The sequence below is a fragment of the Acinonyx jubatus genome, chromosome C1, assembly GCF_027475565.1.
Source record: "Acinonyx jubatus isolate Ajub_Pintada_27869175 chromosome C1, VMU_Ajub_asm_v1.0, whole genome shotgun sequence".
Classification (NCBI taxonomy): domain Eukaryota; kingdom Metazoa; phylum Chordata; class Mammalia; order Carnivora; family Felidae; genus Acinonyx; species Acinonyx jubatus.
The window spans coordinates 84,187,396-84,209,401 of NC_069381.1; the positions used below are offsets into that span (position 1 = coordinate 84,187,396).

General features: G+C 36.2%; 2 protein-coding genes across 8 annotated transcripts in view; one reads left to right on the forward strand and one right to left on the reverse strand.

Annotated features, from left to right (window-relative positions):
* The first annotated feature begins 20 nt into the window (after positions 1–20).
* Positions 21–19,172, forward strand: TRMT13 (tRNA methyltransferase 13 homolog). 6 transcript variants are annotated; one of them, XM_015073836.3, is made up of 11 exons: positions 21–314; positions 2,791–2,837; positions 2,926–2,992; positions 4,928–4,990; positions 5,183–5,252; positions 5,408–5,514; positions 5,863–6,030; positions 8,601–8,673; positions 13,623–13,697; positions 16,706–17,138; positions 17,442–19,172. In XM_015073836.3, the coding sequence occupies exons 1-11, from the start codon at positions 168–170 to the stop codon at positions 17,635–17,637; spliced, it is 1,446 nt and encodes a 481-aa protein (XP_014929322.1). In that variant the 5' UTR covers positions 21–167; the 3' UTR covers positions 17,638–19,172. The 6 variants fall into 6 exon arrangements, with proteins under 6 accessions (XP_014929322.1, XP_053070487.1, XP_053070486.1 ...); XM_053214510.1 differs by having other exon boundaries at positions 168–314; positions 5,863–6,034; positions 8,605–8,673; XM_053214512.1 differs by lacking the exon at positions 5,863–6,030.
* LRRC39 (leucine rich repeat containing 39) overlaps positions 17,257–22,006 on the reverse strand; it is a 29,571-nt gene continuing 24,821 nt past the window's right edge. For both annotated transcript variants that reach the window (XM_027058499.2, XM_015073838.3), the window contains exons 8-9: positions 20,942–21,081; positions 17,257–17,917 (exon numbers count right to left, since the gene is read on the reverse strand). In XM_027058499.2, coding sequence (XP_026914300.1) covers positions 17,862–17,917; positions 20,942–21,081 — 196 coding nt within the window. In that variant the 3' untranslated portion in view covers positions 17,257–17,861. The remainder of the gene's footprint in view (positions 17,918–20,941; positions 21,082–22,006) is intronic.

Genomic DNA, 22,006 nt, shown 5'->3' on the forward strand with positions numbered 1-22,006 from the left:
ACCATCAGTTTTTTCCGGTTTTGCAGGAGACGGCCGGCAGTTCCGGGTATTAGCCTGCGTGGCGGGACTCGCGGTGGCCATATTTGTTAAGGGAAGAGGACCCAAGGGAAGCGGAGAACTTTTCTTCCCTTCGCCTAATGTTTGCCATCCCAAACGAACCCTGAATTATGGCGGCTTCTGCGTCGACCCCCCACACGACTGACTTTCCAGCTGAGGGTCGATGCAGTTACTACGTAGAAAAGAAGAAGCGGTTCTGCAGGATGGTGGTGGCAGCGGGGAAAAGGTTCTGTGGGGAACACGCTGGAGCCGCGGAGGTCTGGTATTACCCTACCCTCTCGAGAGTTGGAAATAAGTTTCTTGGTCCGGCCCCTCGCCTCTGACAGATTTCTGCTGTCACCCTGGATATTCTAGATTTTCCTGTACTAAGCGCAGTCCTGCTCTCCCTAGGGAGCGATGATGAGTCTTAGTGAAGTGCAGTGGTTTCTTGTACTAAGTAGAGCAGCGCCAGTAATAACCCGTTCATTTTGATCCTAACTCTTGGCAATACTAGATCTTAATTTTACTCGACTACCGTCTCTTACACTCCGCCCACTCTCCCCTTTCCTGAGGGGTAAAGGTAGTTTAGAAAGAATAGTGGTCAAAGATCCCAAGGTTTCACTAATCGTGTTCTGATTGTTTTGTGAGTGATAATCACTTCTTTGTGAATGCGGTTGAGAAACTTTTGAAAAAAATTTATTTATACATACGAGTCTTTAATTGTTGAAAACAAACTGATGGTTACCAAAGAGGAGATGGGTGAAATAGGTGATGGGGATTAAGGAGTGCACTTCTAATGAGCACCGAGTGATTAAAATAAAAACGTAAGAAATATTTATTTAGAGTACAATCTTTTGAAAGTAACTTATAACTGCTGAAAGGGGTAAGGAAAGATTTAAAATCATGTAAGAATTGGCTCTTTTTCAAATCGGTAACAGGAAGGGTACAATTTTGTTTGATAATACAGTTATACATATAATTTTACTGTCAAACGATAACAGTTGACCCTCGAACACGTATTTAAACTGCCCAGTCCACTTACATATTTAAAGATGAGATAAGCATGCCTTGATCAAAAAATGGGATTTCTGATAGAAGAAAGTTTTGTTCTCACTCTGAAACCTTCTACTTCACCTTAATGAGACATCTGGAAGATGAATGCAGTTGGTGACAGTAGTAGAATATGACTAGATCCTTACAAACTGATTGGTATTCCTGGAGAGGAAGGAATGTTGTTATTGGTCCCTTGAAGAAAAATTGCAAGATAAGTGAAAACACTTTGCATGACACGATTTGGTTTTCAATGTGGCATCCTACTGAATCTGTGATTTATGATATAATGGGGTGTATGTTTCCATCTTTTTGTCTTAAGTATCATATGTAGTTGAGACCACTTGTACACATTTTTACCCACTGTTTGTTGTTGTTTTCTTAACCCACTGCTTCTTAACTGAAGGTGATTTTGCCCCCCAGCAGACCCTTGGCAATGTTTGCAACATTTTGGTTGTCACAACTGAGGAGAGTGTTCCTGGCTCCTAATAGATAAAGCCAAAGATGCTGCGAAATATCCTATGATGCAAAGGACAGCCCCTCACAAAACAGAATTACCCAGCCCAAAATGTCAGTAGCGCCAAGGTTGAGAAACCCAGTTTCTAAACCCAAATAATAAAAGTGCTTTTTTCCCCCAACTCTATGGTTAGGCTTTGGGGAGTCAACGTAGAGTCTTCCCTTTTCTTGGAGGTTGTATTTTAGAGTCAGCAAATAAGGAAGAATAATGCACAGTTTTTCAAAAAATATTGAAAAGTCTCTTAGCTTTCCCATGAAATTCAGTCATTTCATGGGTATACTGGGAGGCATTCAGAACTGAAATAAACTGAAAAAAGAATTGTTAATAACAGTGAACAGTTAGCATTTACTATATGGCCAACGACATGCCAAGAAGTTTTTTAAATGTACTTTTAATATTAGCTCACTTAATTCTTACAAGCCTTAGGAGGTGAGACATACTCTCATCTTTTAGATGAGGCAATGAGCCTACCTCAGGTCATTGAGTTAGAAGTTGATAGATCAATATTGGCAATCCTATACTGACCTATGGTTTTAACTATTACACTATCCTGTTGCATACAGATTCATAAGAATATTGAATAGAATTGCTAGCACTATTAATTCTCCTTTGGTTTTTTTCTAGCACATGTAGTTAAATTCACGTAACTTAGAAACAAATGGGCTATAGCTCTGCTATACTGAAAACTTGCAAAGTCAGTAGGATTATGGCCACATACCAAATGGTTAAAATACCATATTTTATTGTTTCTAAGATAACTTCTTTTTCTCACATTTTAACATTTCTGAAATCAGAATGCACCTTAAAATCCATCACATGTCATATTTTAAATCGGCAGCAGATTTTTCTTCGGGGTGCCTAAAGTAATAGTGCAAATTATAGTCAGTGCTATTATAGATTCAAAATTCCATAAGTAGACCTTCTCTATAACCTATTTGAAGTTATAAACCCTTGTTGTCCAAAGCAGTATTTGCTCATGTATACATAAACCAGCTATGTTGGAGATTTTTGTTGTCAAACTCTGTGACCTGATTTTGCCAGTGTTTTATTAATGTCCTTTTAAGGTTTCCTTACCTTGTTTTGGGAATGCATAAGCTTATGATTACACTGAAATTATATTTAGTATCTGTAAGCAACGAACGTGATTTTTTTTTTATACAAATAAATACATCATTTTTCTTTATTAGGAAGAAAATGCTCGGAAGAGAATTCTGTGTCCTTTAGATCCAAAACAGTAAGTATGGGTCAGATAAGGGTTTTTCTATGCTAGAAAGATTAACTGTCACAAGTCTTATTTTAAATAATTTTCTCTTTAAATTTAGCACAGTATATGAAGATCAACTAGCAAAACATTTGAAAAAGTGTAACTCAAGAGAGAAGCCAAAACCTGTAAGTGTTTGATTAGTAAAACTGAGTGGTGAAATGTGTGGTATATAATGTTTATGTGTACTTAGTTGATTACAAATGTGAATATTTAACAAGGCTCTGGCCTCAGGAGACTTGAATGTAGTAAATGCATTTGAGTATATATATAGACTATGAATCCACTTATAGTCCTAATTCAGATAATAGAATTTTATGCAACAGGAGTGTCATTTAGAAAATAATTTCACAATTTATTCAAAATATTTATTTAGTGCTTACTAAATTTATTTCAATAAAATATGGTCCCAGCCTTTAAGGAGTTTGAAAGTAAACTTGTAAATAAGGGATATTATTTAATAAGTTCAATCAAAGAAGTAAATATGTGATAAGAGCACAGACTTGTATAAAACTTAAAATTATAGCCAAGGGGTCAAGGAAAACTTCCCAGAGAGAAAAACACTTGAGCTGAGTCTTGATTTGGCAAAGAAAAGGAAGAGGAGTCCTTCTAGGTGGAAAGAACTGTATGTGCAAAGGCAGAAATTGAGAAACTACATTGAGACTTTCAAGGAACTTGGACTTTATTCTGAAAGATGTGGGGAACTACTGAAAGATTTTAAGCTAGGGAATGGAATGGCCATATTTACCTCTTACAAAACTTTCAGAGCAGTGTGGAAGGATGGCTTGGAATTAGAATGACTAGTTAAAGGCTGTTGCTGAAATCCAGATGGGGCATGATAAGAGACTAAATGAAAGAGAATAGAAAAGGGTAGAGAATAAATGCAAGAATTATTTAGGTAGCAGAATCAATAAAACTCAGTGGCTAAAAACTGAGAGTTGGATATGTGAGTCTGAAAGTCAGTAGAATAGTTAATTTGGAGGTCAAATACATACAAGTTATAGGCCTTGGATTTTTAAGTTACCCAGGGTAAGAGATTAGAAGGGTGAGGAAGGAACTTGTTTATTCCACAGATATTAATTGAACATTTATGCCAGACATTGTACCAAGCACCCTGGCTATAAGAACATTACAGTCTAGTGGGAGAGACAAAAAATACAATATTGTCTATGTTAAAATTGATTAAGTGCAGAGTGCTATGAAAGAATAAAGGAAATGAACCTAATCCTTTTTTTGGGAGAAATAGGGGGTGAAAGAGATGGGGAAGGAGTCAGGACGCTTCTCTGAAGGAGTATCACATATGAGACCTACAGGTCAAAGGAGAACCTGCCAGACAGGGAAAAAAACATATGTAAGGGCCTAGAAGTGAGAGAGCTGATAGCCTTGTCTGGGATTGGGCATTGCACATGACTGGAGTATAGAATATAAGGGGAGAGCTGAGTAGAAGAGGAGACTCAAGAGGTAGCAGGTGATAGAGCATGAGACTAAGGACAGAACTATAGGTGACACTGACATTAAAGGGTGAGCTGTTCCCACCGTTTAATAAAAAAAATTAAAGATATTTATTATATCACACAAAAATACATAAAATAGAAGAAACCAGACCTAAAGCTTTGTAATATCTATATCTTATCTGCTTTTGGACCTACTGCTTCTCTGCTAAATAGCCGTATATAGTTGGTACTTAGTTGTTTTTTACTCTTACACCATACACAAAATTGACAACCTTCAGTCTATATGCTATAGACAGGTGAAAACTTTAACAAAAATTACTAATGAGTTTCTTCAGACTATACACATTTATTCAGATAACGACTCACTAGAATATAAGATCCATGAGGACATAGAGATTTTTGTTGTGTTCTCTGCTATGGTGAATCCTTGACACCGAAAGCAAATTAAGGACCGCAGTAGGTGCTCAGTGATTATTTTATTCCTAAATGGGAGAAAGGGAGGATGGCAGGTACAGGGTATGGGAAAAAGAGAAGTATCAGTTTTTCAGCTTAATTTTTGTGAGCTCTTCACATTAATAACAGTATTGTTGTGGTTTTGTTTTTATTAAGGACTTCTTTATTCAAGATATTAATGCAGGCTTAAAAGATGAAACAGAAATACCTGAACAATTAGTAAGTACTTGATTTAATATTTAATTTTAAAAGGTGTTTGTAAGCTGTCTCCACACTGGGAATAAGCTATGTTCCACTTTTTGTTTGGAATAAATTAATTGTTTTGAATTTAGAATGTATTTTTTCTATAGAATCCATATTATTAGTGATGGTTAGTTCCCAAACCAGCTCATACCCCATTCTTGTATATAGGTTCCAATTTCTTCTCTCTCTGAAGAGCAGTTGGAAAACTTAATTAAGAAATTGCGGAGAGCAAGCGAAGGTAAGTCTGCCTCCAGTTGCAAGTTAAAATTTTTGGAATAATTAGGTGCTTTATGAGTTGATACCAATGTGCTTTAAAAAATGTTACTACCATTGTTCAGAGCCCTACGGTTTCATGTTTGGTTGCTTAAGCTATTGTGCTTATATTTGGCACAGGTTTGAACTCTACACTTAAAGATCAAATTATGTCCCATCCAGCATTGCATGATGCCCTTAATGACCCTAAAAATGGTGATTCTGCAACCAAACACCTGAAACAGCAGGTATGTTTAGGCCATAGTAACTGTGCTAAAATTGGCCTTTTGTTCATTTGTCAAAAGCTAACATTCTTTCTAAATATAGTTATTAATGAGATTTTCTTTAGTTTATCTTTCAGAGTACAGAATCTTTCCATTTCAAAAATATGTGGAAACATATATTAAAAACTTTTGGCATGGATATGGTTCTGAGTACTGTGTTTTAAAAATCTTAAAGCAAGAGAAAAAAATTTAAAGCCAAACAAAAATTACCAATGTGCACATGCTGCCATGTGTAGAAATTACCTTGATGTTTTCCCCCTTGAGCCAAATGTGTTTGCTCTAGTTTATAAAATAATCTTGTGAAGTTTGCAGGCTTCTATTTTAGGTAACATTGAAAAATTAAAGTTACTTGGTCCAAGAAGATGTTTTGTTGAGTTTGGAGCAGGAAAAGGAAAATTGTCTCATTGGGTTGATATTGCCTTAAAAGATGCTGAAAAAGTTCACTTCATCCTAGTAGAAAAAGTGACCACGAGATTCAAGGCAAGTGAAACCATGACAGTATATTATAATAACCAAGCTGCACTTTTCTTATTAAAAAAAAAATAAGAAAGAAAGAATGATACTGAGAAACATGTCGTTTTAAGAAAATGAATGTTTTGCATTAATTTGATGTAGCTTTTTATTCTGATTATATTCATGACCTAAACTGAAGGTCATTTTTTAATCTAAATTTTGATAGTCCATTGAGCTGTGTTCTTAAAACTATTTGCAGAGATAAGAAAATATGTGGAAAGGGCCAAGCTCAAGCTAGGAGTTAAAAGTCTTGGGTCCTAACCTACCTGTGCCACCTACTAACTATTCATTCAGTAAACATTTACTGAACATACCATTAGGCACCATGATAGACATTGAGTGGAAGTCAAGACAAGTCCCTACACTCTATTATTTATATTTAGAAAGGAAAGACAAATGAATTACAGAGAAGTATCAAAATATGAAAAAAAAAACTGTACAAAGTACAGTGTAGGTTCAGAAGAGGGAGTGACATGTTTTATTTCAGGGAAAGGATGCAAATGGCTATATAGGAAAGGTGATGCCTGAGCTCTGTCTTGAAAGGAGAATCACATTTCCTAGATAGAGGGTTTAAGAAGCATTCTAGGAAGTATGAACAACGTAACCAAATACCTGAAACAACAGGGAAACATGGAAACATTTCTCTATGATGGGAATGCATGGTTCCAAGTAGAGTTGAGTGGTGATGAGATGGGAGACGAGGGCTAGACTCTGGAAGGTGTCATATTTTATGCCAAGGGAAGGCATTTGACTTTAGTCGGCTACATGCTGGGGATACAGGGGAACAAGTTTAGTTCTTGTCTTTGAGAAGCTTACATCTAGGGGGTAGACTTACGAGTATTTCGGTTCAGTTTGCTAATAAGCCTCTTACGATAATGGTGAGTACCAGAAGCCCTTAGGAGCATGAAGATAGAACACCAGCCTTAGTGTAGTGTGGGTCACAGAAGGTTTCCTAGAGGAAATAACTGCTGAGAGGAGATTGAAAGAATATGTAAATGTAAAAGTTGGTGAAGAAACTAAAAGGGCTTTTTATTGTTTTATTTTATTTTATTATTTTTAATGTTTATTTTTGAGAGAGAGAGAGAGAGAGAGAGAGAGAGAGAGAATCCAAAGCAGGCTCCAGGCTCTAAGCTGTCAGCACAGAGCCCAACATAGGGCATAAAGCCACAAACCATGAGGTCATGACCTGAGCCAAAGTCAGACACTCAACTGACTGAACCACCCAGGTGCCCCAAGAAAGGCTTTTTAAATTTTTTTTTTTAATGTTTATTTATTTTTGAGACAGAGAGAGCATGAATGGGGGAGGCACAGAGATAGGGAGACACAGAATCGGAAGCAGGCTCCAGGCTCTGAGCCATCAGCCCAGAGCCCGACGTGGGGCTCGAACCCACGGACCGTGAGATCGTGACCTGAGCCGAAGTCGGATGCTTAACCGACTGAGCCACCCAGGCGCCCCAAGAAAGGCTTTTTAAAAGTTCATCCTAGGGGCGCCTGGGTGGCGCAGTCGGTTAAGCGTCCGACTTCAGCCAGGTCACGATCTCGCGGTCCGGGAGTTCGAGCCCCGCGTCAGGCTCTAGGCTGATGGCTCAGAGCCTGGAGCCTGTTTCCGATTCTGTGTCTCCCTCTCTCTCTGCCCCTCCCCCGTTCATGCTCTGTCTCTCTCTGTCCCAAAAATAAATAAACGTTGAAAAAAAAAAAAAGTTCATCCTAACAGTACCATTAAAGATATAGCAGAAGATTAATGAGAGATTAATGATAAGATTAATTATCCAGTAATTCAAGTAAGACATGAGCCAGAGCTGAGGCTGTTGCAGTAGGATGGAGAAGAGAAAAAAAGTGTGAGAAATGTTAAGTATTTGGAAGCAAGGAGACTTGTTGATTTATTAGTCATTAAGTATGAGAGAGGAGTTATTTCGGGTGACACTATGGCTTTAAGTGACTTGTGGTGCCTTTTACCTGAAATAGGGAATATACAAGGAGAAGAGGAAGAATAGGTTCGGAGAGAGAAATGAGTTTAGTTGTGAATGATTTTGCTGTTGAAGTAGAACTTTCTAGTTCACAACTGGGTATGTGCCTGGTGCTCATCAAAAAGATCTGGGCCACAGTGTAGATTTGGAAGTCATAGGCACATAGACATAGATCAGAATGGTGATTGTGATCTTTCAGAGAGAGTAAACGGAATGAGCCAAAAATAGTGTATTATGGGCTAGCAAAGGCAAAGGAGCTGGCAAATAACCTTAGGTTAGTCACTTAACATCTTTGAACCTTAGTTCCTTCATCAGTGAATTGGGACATTTTAGAGTTAAAGGAAATAATGATAACATAAAAATTTATAAAATTTTCAAGGCTTTTAAAAATGTATGATACTGTTTTAGAGTTTTCATCAAAGAATATATAATCTTAAATTTTTTAATTAGTGATTGTTTTTTAAGTATTAAAAAATAAGATGGGAAATTATTTCCTCCAAATTTTGAAAACAAATAGAAATCTTTTTAAATATAAAAAACCATTGTTATGATAATGTTATTTTTGTGCAGGTAGATGGCAAACACAGGAAGAAAAATTCAGTGTTTGAGAGACTTCAAATTGATATTCAGCACTTGTGTTTGAGTAAGTTGCATAACTTTCAGTTGCTCTACCATAAATCATAGAAGTTTCAAATTCTGAGGGTTGCTTTGAAATCCAATCATGCAGAACAGTGCTTCAGTGAAGACAAACTAAAATTAATGCGTTGTTAACATAAAATGTTATATCTAACATTTGAATGAATGTAAATTGAATTAGGGTTGGAACTTTTTTCCCTTTTTTTTTTTTTTAAAGAGAGCAAGCATGCAAGCGAGGGAGAGGGACAGAGGGGGAGAAAGAAAGAGAATCTTAAGCAAGCTCCATCCACGCTCAGCATGGAACCTGATACGGGCCCGGTCCCACAACCCTCGGATCACAACCTGAGCCAAAATCAAGAGTCGGACGCTCAACCGACTTGAGCCACTCAGGCACCCCAGGGTTGGAACTTTTTAAAATGGGGTTTCAGTATCAATTAGAAATGAAGTGTCATATTAGGAAAGAGTTTAAAAGTGTTAATAATATGTCCCTATATTATTTGTTTGTCTTGTTTAATTATGAGTCTATTCATACCATACACTAGCCTTCTACCTATAATTAACATGACTTTACTTAAACTGTTAAAGAATTAAGGTAGTTCTTTGTCTAGCTGATGGCAAAAGATACTTCCTAGAAAGTAGCAAAGGAAATAATTCATCTCTCTGTATACAAGTCCCATTTTGTACACACACACACACACCCCCTTCAGTCCTATTCTTTGTGCCTTTCTGTACCTTTTTGTAGTTTTTTATATTAATATAGACATGTCCTAGTAACCTCTTCCATCCCACTAATTAATACAGCTTTGTGAAGCAACCCAGCATTTATATATAAATCACTGTATTTAAAATTATTTAACTGAGTATATTACTTTTCTAAAATTGAAAATTCTAGACAAGTTTTTATGGTGGGTGTTGAATTCTTATTAAGCATACTGAAAAGTAGCCTACCATATTTCTTAGTTTCTATATGACTATTCTGTGCCCACTCTGTGCCCCCATTCCATATTTTAAACCAAAATAAGAGAGATTAATAGGGAGCAAATATCTACAATCTGGTTCACTACTGCCCTTTCAGAATTTGTACCAGTTGAAAAATCTCTCTCCTGCTAAACAATGACCTACCTAAAAATATAGCCACCAGTGAAAATGTGAATCATATGGGCGCCTGGGTGACTTGGTCAAGTAAGTGTCTCACTTTGGCTCAGGTCATGATCTGCAGACTTCCATACTTTGGCTTTTTCTTAATTTTGAAAATAAAAGACTTAATGACACACTGAGAGGGATTAAAGGTAATTTTGAAATGAAAAGATGACATTCAGTTAGAGGACTTCTCTTCCTGGGGGCACGGTTGGAATTGACTATTCATCATTTTAGGTAAAGAGAAAGAACAGGAAGTTTCTATTGAAAGAGTTCACCGGAGACATCCCCACTTTGTTTTTTCTTCATTTATTGTTTTTCTTTTTTGGGCTTTTCTTAGACTTACATATGTGTGGTCAAGAGTCAAATAGTGCTACAAGTTCTCAAGTTTTTATAAAAACAGCACCAACCACTTCCTCCCTGCCATGGTTCTCTCTTTAAATCCAACCACATTTACCTCTTACAGGTGAATTTTTATATTTATCTCAAGTGTCTAACAACAGGCTTTTGTTTTTGCTGCTCCTTTTTTTTTTTTCAACCATTATCTGCTGGTTTTTCCCAGTGGAAGATAAAGATTTTCTACTCCTGCCCCTTCTCAAGTGCAAACACTTCCCAATCCTCATATTTCTAATATGCACTAAAGATTAAATCATCATTTTTTTTTATCACAGGAACATGTATTAAATTACTTTTTCCTGTACAGTTTTTTGTTGTTGTTGATAAATTAATAATTTATAATTTTGTTTACTTGGTCTTTTAAAAATGTATTTGTTGTAATACATTCATCAAGAATTCTATTACTTTCCATCTTCCTAAAATAATTCTCCCCTGTATCCTTCAGACATGTTCCAGTCCAGACTGGATGCCCTCTGTTCTTGGCGCACAATGATCAGCATTAAAACTCTCTTCAGTCTCATCCTAGGGATTTCTTCGACTCTCTGGATGGGAATTTCTTTTTCCATATTTTTTCCCACATCTTCCTCTGTTGAGTTACTCTTTCTTCGGGCAGAGCACCTCTTCCTATAGCTTCCTGAGAAACAATGCATTTGAGACCTTGCCTTGTCCGAAAATATCTTTTATTTTGGCTTACACTTGACTTGCCTGGGGATTTGTATTTCAAGGTTGAAAATCATTTTCCTTTAGAATTTTGAAAGTTTATTCCGCTAGTATTGTTTAAACATTCAGTGCCATTCTGAATCTTGTTCCCTTGTATGTGATCTGCTTTTTTGTTAAAATTTTATAGGCCCTTCTTTGTTGTGTTATGAATTTTCACAGGGATGTGCCTTCATGTGGTTATATTTTTATCCATTGTGCTGGACTCTTCCATTTATAGCAGAGGTTCTCAACTGGAGCCCATTTTGTCCACCAGGGTACTTTGGCAATGTCTGAGACATTTTTGGTTGTCATAGCTGTGGGTATGCTGCTGGCATCTAATACAGGCCAGAGAGCTTCCTAGACCAGAGGCCTGCTAAATATCCTGTAAGGTATAGAATAGCTCCCCACAACAAAATTATTGGGGCCAAAAAGTCCATAATGCCAAAGATGAAAAATCCTGATTTAGAGATTCTAGTACTCTCAGCTTTCTGGGAAATTTCCTTGGCATTCTTTCTTTCATGATTTTCTCTACACCACTTTCTCTTTTCTCCCTTTACATAAGAATTCCTATGATTTGGGGTGCCTGGGTGACTCAGTTGTTTAGGCATCTGACTCTTGGTTTTGGCTCAGGTCACGATCTCAGATCATGGGTTCAAGCACCACATCAGACTCTGCAGTGGTGGTTCAGAACCTATCTTCCTCTCTCTCTCTCTGCCTCTCTCGCGTACTCTTTCTGTCTCAAAAATTTTTTTTTCTCATGATTTAGCTATTAGACCTACTGGGATGGTTTTCTACTCCTCTTGAATTCTTTGTTTTATGTCTTTTGGTATCTTTTCTATACTTTCTAAAATTTTCCCAATTAATTTCTCCTATCATAGTTTTCATTTCTAAGATTTTTTTCTTTGAATTTATTATATCTTGTTCTTTTCTCTTAATTGCCGTATCTTACCTTTCTGAGCATATTAATAATGGTTTTTAAGAATTATTCTCCCTTCATAATCTGCTTTCACCAATTTGCTCTTTTCCATTTCTTTTGGTCTGTCTCTTTCAACTTAGAGGCTGTCCTTAAACAGCTAGTGCTCCTTGATGGTATGTTCTTAGGATTGAGGGACTCAGAACTCCAAGTCCTCAGGTGGAATTGTTGACTCTGAGCTCCACTTTGGGGTGATCTGCCTAAGATGTGATCTTTCCTCTTGAGTTGGTCAGATTCCACAGAGGAGAATCTTCTGATCACCTACCTACAGGTTAAAGATCTGATTGCAAACATTCTGGGACCCAGTGGGGAAATCCATATGCACAACTCACTTATTCCTGCTCCTTTACCATACTTCAACTCTCAACTTCCTATTGTCCCTCAATCCACTGACCTCCTGATGCTCCAGAGAATTCATGCATAGTCTTCTACCAAGTGGGAAAGAGGTACTCACCAAGTAGCTATGAGGTGGGGATCTGACTACTTAAGTAGACTTTCCACCAACACTATTGTAGCTACTCAGCTCCACTTCCAAGGTACCTGATACCCCCAATTCTTAAGCCTTTTGAAGATTTGTGGAATAAATTTGGTTAATTCTCAGCCTTTCCCACTTTTGTCTCCTTTTGACCTCTTTCAGATTTTGTGAGTTTATACCTTTTCAGAAATCCTTTAATTCTCATTTTGGTAGAGTTTTGGGAGGGAGCAAACCAGATACTTGTATTCAATCTACCATCATTTCCCAGAAGTTCATCTGTTCTATTTTCCAAGCCCAAAGAAATAGGGGAGAGAGGAAATGATGTAATTTTCAAGCATAAAGCAGAAGGGCTTTCTTAGACACCCTTTCCCTTCACCCTAACTGATGGTAAGTCTCTTGAACTATCTTAATTTAAACTTCTATCTTCCCTGACACAGGCAAACTATTCCACTTGGTACCAATTTCTCCTGGCATGTAATATAATACATTTGAAAGCAAGCAACAGAAAAGTTGAATTTACTAAGTACTTCCATTGGACTATTCCACTGTACTAGGTGCTGTGGCTGGATTTGTAGTGGGAAGCATACTTTTCATTTTGGAATCTTAGAAAAAGGAAAATGAATGGGGAAAAAATGGAGGCCATAACGAATGTAGTACGTTTTACTGCGTTACCTTGTGGACTTTTTTTTTTTTTTACTTCTTCAGGACTGTTATGAATATTTTCTTTTTTTCAAAATAATGTGAAAAGCTTAAGAAAACATTTTATTTTTGAACATGAAGATATATTTAAAACTATATAACATATAATACGGTTATAATATCGAATATAATATGTTATAATACATATTGTTAATATATGTTTATCATCTGTATTATTTGTTCAAAATACATCTTCTAGCAGGGAAAGTTTTGAGTTTTTTTATCAATATGTTAATAATATTTAGCAAAAAAAGGCTTCTACAGAGGAAAGTCCTGGGTCAGTATATAAGAAATAACGTTGGCCTAAGAGTCAAGAAACTTTAACTTGAGAGGAAAGGCGAGAGGGAAAGAAAAGGGAAGAAAAGAAGAAAGAAACTTTAATTCTAATTCTGGCTGGTATTTATCAGGTCACTACATCTTTGAGTCTCTCATTCATCAGCAATAAAGTGAAGTTTTTGTTTCAGTCTCTTCACGCCCTAAAATCTAAAGGTTCAAATTGGTTCTCTCTTTTAGAATGCCATGTGAATGCCTTATCTCAGAAGAGAGCTAACTCGGTTCTCATTTACTTTTATTGCAGACAAGATTCCTTTGCTAAGCAAAGAAAAACTACCCGTGGTAGGAATTGGAAAGCATCTGTGTGGTGTGGCAACAGGTACGTAAACATACTAATGATGTTTACATACTAGACAAACACATTAAGTTTTAGTTTTATATGGTCCCAAACATTGAAATAGTCTCTTGAGTAGTTTATACCACTTATGCTTAAACTCATTAATTTTCATAGTAGCACTGGCCCTGTGTTATATCAAATATAGCATTTTTTTATTTATCTGCTCATTTTGGCCATTTGACAGGATGAATTAAGAGTTTTTTGTGTAAATACTGAGTCATGAGACTTTGGGTTATATTTCAACCGAAAAGGAAACAAATCATTTATGGAGACTGTATAATTCCACCCCAGAAGCTGCTGAGTTTTTTGTTTTGTTTTTTTTTTTAATTTTTTTTTTTCAACGTTTATTTATTTTTGGGACAGAGAGAGACAGAGCATGAACGGGGGAGGGGCAGAGAGAGAGGGAGACACAGAATCTGAAACAGGCTCCAGGCTCTGAGCCATCAGCCCAGAGCCTGACGCGGGGCTCGAACTCCCGGACCGCGAGATCGTGACCTGGCTGAAGTTGGACGCTTAACCGACTGCGCCACCCAGGCGCCCCGAAGCTACTGAGTTTTTTAAGGAGTTGCTTGGGAAGGATTCTGAAACCTCTCCCACCAAAAGACGATTATGTACCAGGATTCTGGGGAAAATGAAAAAAGAAATGCTAGGTAAAAAAATCTAAGATCTTATCTTAGCACTTAGATCTGTCAGGTGTAGCATGGTAAAGTAGAAAGAGCATCGGATAGTCTGGGATTCAGCTGTGCTGTGTAACCTTGGCAAATTATATAACCTTTCTGAGCTTTGGTTATCTCATCTGTAAAACAGGAATAATAACACATAACTTACCAGGTTACATGTGAGTATCTAGCGCATATTAGTATTCAACGAGTGTTAACTACTGTTACGTCTTCTTCCTGGCTCCTGCTGATTTCCTCATCTCCCATCCGGGGATCTTGGAGCCTCCATAAAATGTTACTCAATTTGGCCAGAAATGGCTTTGAATATTGTATATCTGTGTTGTCCTTCATAGTTTTTAAGAGGACTTTCATGTACCTTATCTCATTTAACCCTCAGAAAAGCCTCTAAAGTAAGCCAACTCTATCCTGGGGAGGAATAAAAGCACCCTCATTTACTCTTACCCATCTAACTCAAGTTTCTCCAAAGTATAATCTATATTGGCCATTTTTCCTTGTTCCACACACTTTCCCCTCTTGATTCACTCTATCTGAATTCTCCATCACTCTACTGTCTTACTGAAAAATCTCTGCTGCAGTTGCTTGCCCTTCTTAAAATTGTTTCCTTCTCCTTTGTGATTCTTCTTTCCTGATTCTTCCCCTACATCTATGCCATTCTTTCTGATTTTCTCATGGTCACCTTCCACTGCCTGTTCTTTAAATACTAATATTTGGACCCATTGGCTGCACACCTAATATGTCTTTCCCCTTAAAACTCTTCAATAGTTCCTAATACTTACAGCTTAAAGTCCAAGCTCTTTAACAGGACAACCTGCTGTCAGTGTGGCCTCTGCCTTCCAGCCTTTGCTAGTTCCTGCTTGCCCCTTTACTGGTCAGCAAATTAAAAGCCTGTATACTTTTCCCATGTACTGTACTGTGTCAATTTCTAATTTCCATAGTGTTTATCATCATTCCATCTGCATATCTCTACCTTATTGTGTTTCAATTTGTTATATAATAGCTAATTTAGTTAACTATGTTTAATTCTCCCACTGGACTGTGAAATTTTTGAGCACAGGGAATGTGCTAACACAATGGTTGGCAAATAATAGAAACAGTAAGCATTTGAGTGAATGAATAATCTTGGCCACCACTTTGCTGTGTGTCCTTGTCCCTTTCTTTGGTGTGTGGCTTTGTCCTTTAAGTTCTTTGTAAAGCAGAGGTTGAAATAGATTGTTAAAGCTACTTCTGATTCTAAAATAACTTCATTCTTTTAATAGTTTTTCTGGGTATTCACATTTCTGAAAATCATTTACTTAGGTCTAATACAAATAAAACAGTGACTGAATATATTTTGTCAGGAAATAATAGTTTATGAAATAATAGATTAGCTATCCCTTTCTCCCAATAATGTTTGTCGACTTAAACTCATATATTGAATTAAACTTACTAGTAAAAAAATCACTTAATAGTCACTGGTGACATCTTAGGGTAATACAATTTTAAAATACTTATATTTCTGATTGACTAAGCACAGCATGCCAGTCTAATCAGACAGAAAATATGGGTTTCACAGCATAATTTTGGGGTCTTTCCAATATTGTCATCAGTATAGTGGTCTTCAGTGGGAAATAGTCTTACTCATCAAAAAATCTATTTGTTTAGCTTTTAGGTTTAAAATTTTCATTTTAATTTGGAGTACATTCACCTCTAAGTTTATGTGTATAATCATCGTTACATTGCAAAGCTTGCACACAAAAGGTACTCAGTAACTAACTGCTGAATGAATACATAAATACCTGTAAGGCTGCTCAGTGAGGCCTACTTTCCACAGTCTGACTCCCTCTTCTCAACTCTTCAGCTCATCAGCTTTTGCTGTGAACACCTTACATTACTCACACCTAACATTAAATCTCAGCAGATGCCTTACCCCTCAATTTTTTTCTTTGGGTTTCTTAAACTCAAAACTTTCCTGGAATGTAAGTGTAGATGAATAATTTTTTTCTGTACAAGTCATTTCCTCAGCTAGAGCAGGAAAAATGAGAGCCAGTTTAAGTAGTTGGACTAAAAGTTTTTACAAACTCTAGATCTTAAGCTTCAGACAGTTTTGGGGGGAAGTAGATTTTATGCAGAATAAGTCACCAGAGAAAATTAGATGCTAACAAGAACACAGCAAACATGAACAAATTGATAATTCATGGATGAATTATTACAAGTATAAAGCTAAGTAGGTTTTATTGTTGGGATTTTAGAAGCCATACTGCTGAATAAATGTAAAAAATACTTATTTTTAAAGATGATGTGGTTTGGGGGGCCACATAATTGTGTTTGCAGATCTTGCATTACGATGTTTGGTTGAAACCTATGCTGCCAGTTGTGAGGAAAGGAATGAAGAACCTTTAGCCAAACGCAGAAAGAATGATAAAACAGACAAAGAAATTAACCCTTTGGCCAAGGAAGGAAATGAGAAAAATGTCCCAGAGAAGTGGACCCCTGTGGCTGGCATTGTTATTGCACTCTGTTGTCACCACAGGTGTGATTGGAGACATTATGTGGGCAAAGAATATTTCAGGGCTCTAGGCCTTGGAGCAGTGGATTTCCACTACTTCCAGCGAATGAGTAGTTGGGCAACTTGTGGGATGCGAAAAACATCTTTGGAAGCCTCCAACGTGACCTCAAAGAGAAAAGATAAGCACAGTGATGACAGTGAAGAGCATGACGATGGGGGATGCAGAATCACGGACGACAGCACTGAGAGTTTGCCTGGGTAAGTGACTACTTTGAAATGCACAACACTAAGGCAGAAATGTTTTGTTATTGCTTCAGGTTTTTTTTAGATAAATGTTATCAAGAATCTATTGATGAAGATGCATTTTACCATCCAATTTTAGAATAAGTTAAAATACACTTTTATTGTGGCATAAATAAAATGTATCTTGGAAACATGGAATATAGCACCTAGTATATCATGGGTTACTTAGCAGCTTTTATCAATAAATAGAAGTGACTACAATAATTTTTTCATAAACTCCTACAAATTTTAATGATGTTTTGTGTTTATTCGATTTAGGCTCCTTACTGTTGAAGAAAAGAAGAAAATAGGGCATCTTTGTAAATTGCTGATTGACCAAGGCCGAGTCGAGTATTTACAGCAGAAAGGTTTCAGTCCTGCTTTACAGTATTATACAGATCCTCTGGTGTCTTTGGAAAATGTATTGTTAACTGCTTTACCAAATCATTCTTCATCACCAGAAACAAGTGCTTAATGGAAAAGAAATTTTGAACATCTGTCTTCCACCAAAAAAAATTTTTTCAATTGTATTTTTATATTCATGAAAATATAATTTACATAGCAGATAATGTGAACTTTAAAAAATGTTGTAGCCTCATTGAACTTTGGTAATAGCTTTGATTTTTACTTTAGAAGTACAAACATTGAGTTCACCAAATTCCCAAAGTAATTCTCTTCAGCAGGGCATCTTGAGTTATATTATCCGTCAGTATTCATAGAGATTGGTAAAGTAGTTGAACAGTTGACTTGGTTATCTGAAACACACATAACATATCAGTACACAACCAGCACACTAACTTTCTATTTGTATTAATTTTGGAAATTTTTTTCCTTGGTTTTATTCACTGCTCTTTAATTCTCAAGTTCAAGATGTAATGATCAATCATCAGTTCATAACAAGGGCCAATTTGAGAATTTGGTTTATGTATGGATTTTTTGTCCATTTAGATCTGGTAAGGATAATCAGTTGTGATTTTTTTCTAATGTAAACAAATTCAGAGATGTTCACAATTAATGAATTCACCTTCCGACTTCCAGAGCCATACCTGTATTTATGTATTAGCTGCATTTATCCATGACAAACAACAAAACTAAAGAGATGTTTTCAAGGGAAATAAGCTATTTCACTTCATTTTTTAATTGATTACCTAGTTAGAATTTCCAAAAAGATAAGATAAACCTCATTCACAAATTAAATTCGAATTTGCAGATAACTTCTGAAGTTAATTAGCTATCATATCTTTTAACAAGGACAGTTTTATACATACAAGTACAGCTATAAGTATATTCTCTCCTTTTGGGGAAAGTAATTTGGAATGAAGTGGAAATTAGATAATGAAACCAAAAACAACTTCACATGTAGGCCTCATTTAACTCATAAGCAGTTTCTATGCACAAGCAGATATTAAATTGAACCTATGGTAAGGACTGTTACTCTCTTCATATTATTCTTGAATTATTTCTGCCTTTACTTGTAAAAATTGTCTTAATCATTGGTACCTTTGCCAAGACAAAGATCTGAATTACTAATTTGAGATCCTATAATGATATTCTTAGGTAACTTTTTTATCCTGTAAATAGATCTATGATTACATGAATTCTAAATTAGAACCCTAGCCCATTTTTAATCCCTGGCCTTTCTACTTTAATCTCTTGTTTTCTGAGACTGCCTAGATTCAGATCCTACCCTACCACCTCAGGGTATGACCTTGAGCAACTGCTTAATCTCTTTGTGCCTCAATTTTCCTTTTTAAATGAGGGTAAAGATAATAATAGTACCTACCTCAGGAGATTGTTGTAACAAATGAGATAACATATGTAAAATGCTTAGAACAGTTCCAAGCACAATGTAAATACTCAATAAATATTAAGTGTTATAGTACTAATTCACAAATCTATTTTTGATAACAATAGGCAGGGTTGGTCTTATTATTTCTGCTTCAGTTGTAACCTTTTTTCTCTTTTATAATTTTTATGCAAATATTATTAAAGTAAGGTAGTTGGATTATTTCTAAAGTTAATTACTCATCTTGCCAAACAAAAGAACATAAATGAAAGTAATACATCATTCTATAATTTACATGATTTTACTGGATCAGGGAATGCTAATTTGTGTCTTACAATCTGTTTTGCATCATTGAACAATTTATGCCGAGAAATAAAAAATATTCTACAACAGGCATAATCTCAACTATGTGTCATAAAACATACATACACACATATAAGAGTTATACTGATAACAGCCCTGCACGCATTTAACTTAATGATATGTTTCTGACAATGGTTCCAAGTACTTTATGCGCAGGTAAGTTTGTCGTTACACGAGCTATACGTGGAGATTGTTGTTTTCCTCGACCTTGTTTATTTCCCTTACTACGATATCCTAAGGAAGTGACTATGTGGGATATGTATATTGGTATTCTCTTGACCTGCTGAATTTGCAGGGTCAGCAAACCCCTTCAGGAACTTTTAGATGGATCTACACAACTGCCTCTTCCTGCATGTCCCACAACTATGTCCAATTTACTTCTCTTCCACTTCTACCACCAAACAGCTTCTACACTTCATTTCCCCATCTCAGCATCACCATCCATCCGGTTGCTCTAACCAAAAACAGATTAATCTTGGAGTCTTCTCTTTCTCATCATTCAATCATCAGTTCTGTCCCCATCTGTCTTACATAATTATACCCCAAACTAAGCCCCAAACTATAACTTATCTTCCTCCAATCTATTTTCTGTGCTATTGTTTCTATGACTTGCTGTCACAGATCAGATGACCATTTCCTAACATCCTCCACTGGATGTTGGTAAAATGATTTCTTCTAGCTAAAAAACTCATTTGTTTGCTTGGATTACACTTATTCTCCAAAGTAACTATCTGAAGATAAATTTAACCTTTTGATTCAAAAACTTCACATTTAAAACAAAATTCACATTTTAGTGAATTATAAAACCATGATTTATATTACTCTAGTTTCAATGTTTTTATTAACAGAATTGTTTCTTTGGCTTCTTCTAATCTTGGTTTAAGTTAAAGGCTTTAGTTAAGTGATTTAATTCTTAATTATCAGAGACTAAGTGATTGAAATTTATATATCAAAACCTCACATTTTAACTACTGGTTAAAATCTCTGTTCTCTTAATAGTCATCCCTAGGCAGAATATTGTGTTGCTATTTGTGGATTGTAGAAAGAAAAAAGAAATGACAGGGAAGGTAGTGTCCATGAGTACACAGAAATATATAATAAACTGATAGAATTAGGTAGTGAAGATTTAAAGAATCACATCTTCATTCATCTGGTTGTGCTTCAAGCGCTTGGCCAAAGAAATTTGTTTCCTGTCTGTCTCTACTTGAAAAATTTTCTGTATATTTACAATTTCTCTCCAAGCCTTTATCAAAATTGTGAACAGATTTGAATTTCATTTTTTTTCCTCCCACAATATGTATATATTTTTTAATATTTATTTATTTTTGAGAGAGAGAGCATGAGCAGGGGAGGGGCAGAGAGAGGGAGGCAGAGGATCCAAAGCAGGCTCCATGCTGACAGCACAGAGCCCAATGCGGGGCTCAGACTCACAAACCAAGAAATCATGGCCTGAGCTAAAGCCAGATGCTTAACCGACTGAGCCACCCAGGGGCCCCTCCTTCCACAATATTGACCAAGAGACAAAATTTGACGGAAAAGGTAAGATGTAATGAGAAATCTATAAAGGAACTTATATATAAACACATTCTTCTACCAAATATTTGGCTTGTGTTACAAAGAAATCTCATACCTGCTCTTCTCCGTGACTCCTGTATATATATATGCATAAACTGAAGGCCAAATAATTCCCGTTCCTCTTCTTCATCTATGCTTTCACTAGGAGGAAGTGTTACTTCCAATTTCAGTGGGTTGTCTCTGAAGTTGACAAACCTAGCAGTTCACCAAAAAACAGTATTTTTATAGGTGCCGTAGAAGTGAACATTTATTTCCCTAGCGAAAGATCAAATGATAATATGGTAAATTAAAAAAAAAAAAAAAAAAACGGTTTCAATAACCAGACATCGTGGTGAGATGTGATAAATCCTAAGAATCTTTTAAGTTTCTTTTCTAGAAGGAAGAAACCCTAGATTTAGACAACTTATTTTCAAAGCTTATAGAAGCAACTGTTAGTTCCTACCATATATTTAATGTGGAACAGTTCAACTTCCCAGAGCAATTCCAGGGCATCTCAAACATACAATTAATGCTATGAAATTAAAGTTTGTGTGTGTGTGTGTGTATTTTTTTTTTTAAACGTTTATTTATTTTTGAGAGATAGAGCATGAGCAGGGAAGGGGCAGAGAGAGGGAGACACAAAATCCAAAGCAGGCTCCAGACTCAGCTGTTAGCACAGAGCCTAACTCGGGGCTCAAATTCACAAACTGTGAGATCATGACCTGAGCAGAAGTTGGACACTCAACTGACTGAGCCACCCAGGCACCCCTTAGTTTCTGTATATTTTACAGACTTACTTGTGTCTTATTTATCATTGTATCTTCACCATCGATTACATGACCCAGTAGCTGCTGAATTGATGAATGAATGAATGAATGTATGAATGACTCTGTTTTGGAAATTGTAGGATTTGATGTGAATTCTCATGTCTTACATTCTCTGTTAGGAAATTAAATTTTGGAAGTAAGACACTTGAGGGAGTTCTGAGAGTAATTAACTTACATATTTACTCTATAACATGGTTACCTGTGTCCATAGTAGTCTTTTAGAAGGAAAATAAGCACTATTTTTATACCTTTTGCTTTTATTTGTAGATGAGGTTTGTTAGCAGTTGCAAAGCGATTTTCATAAAAATGTCACC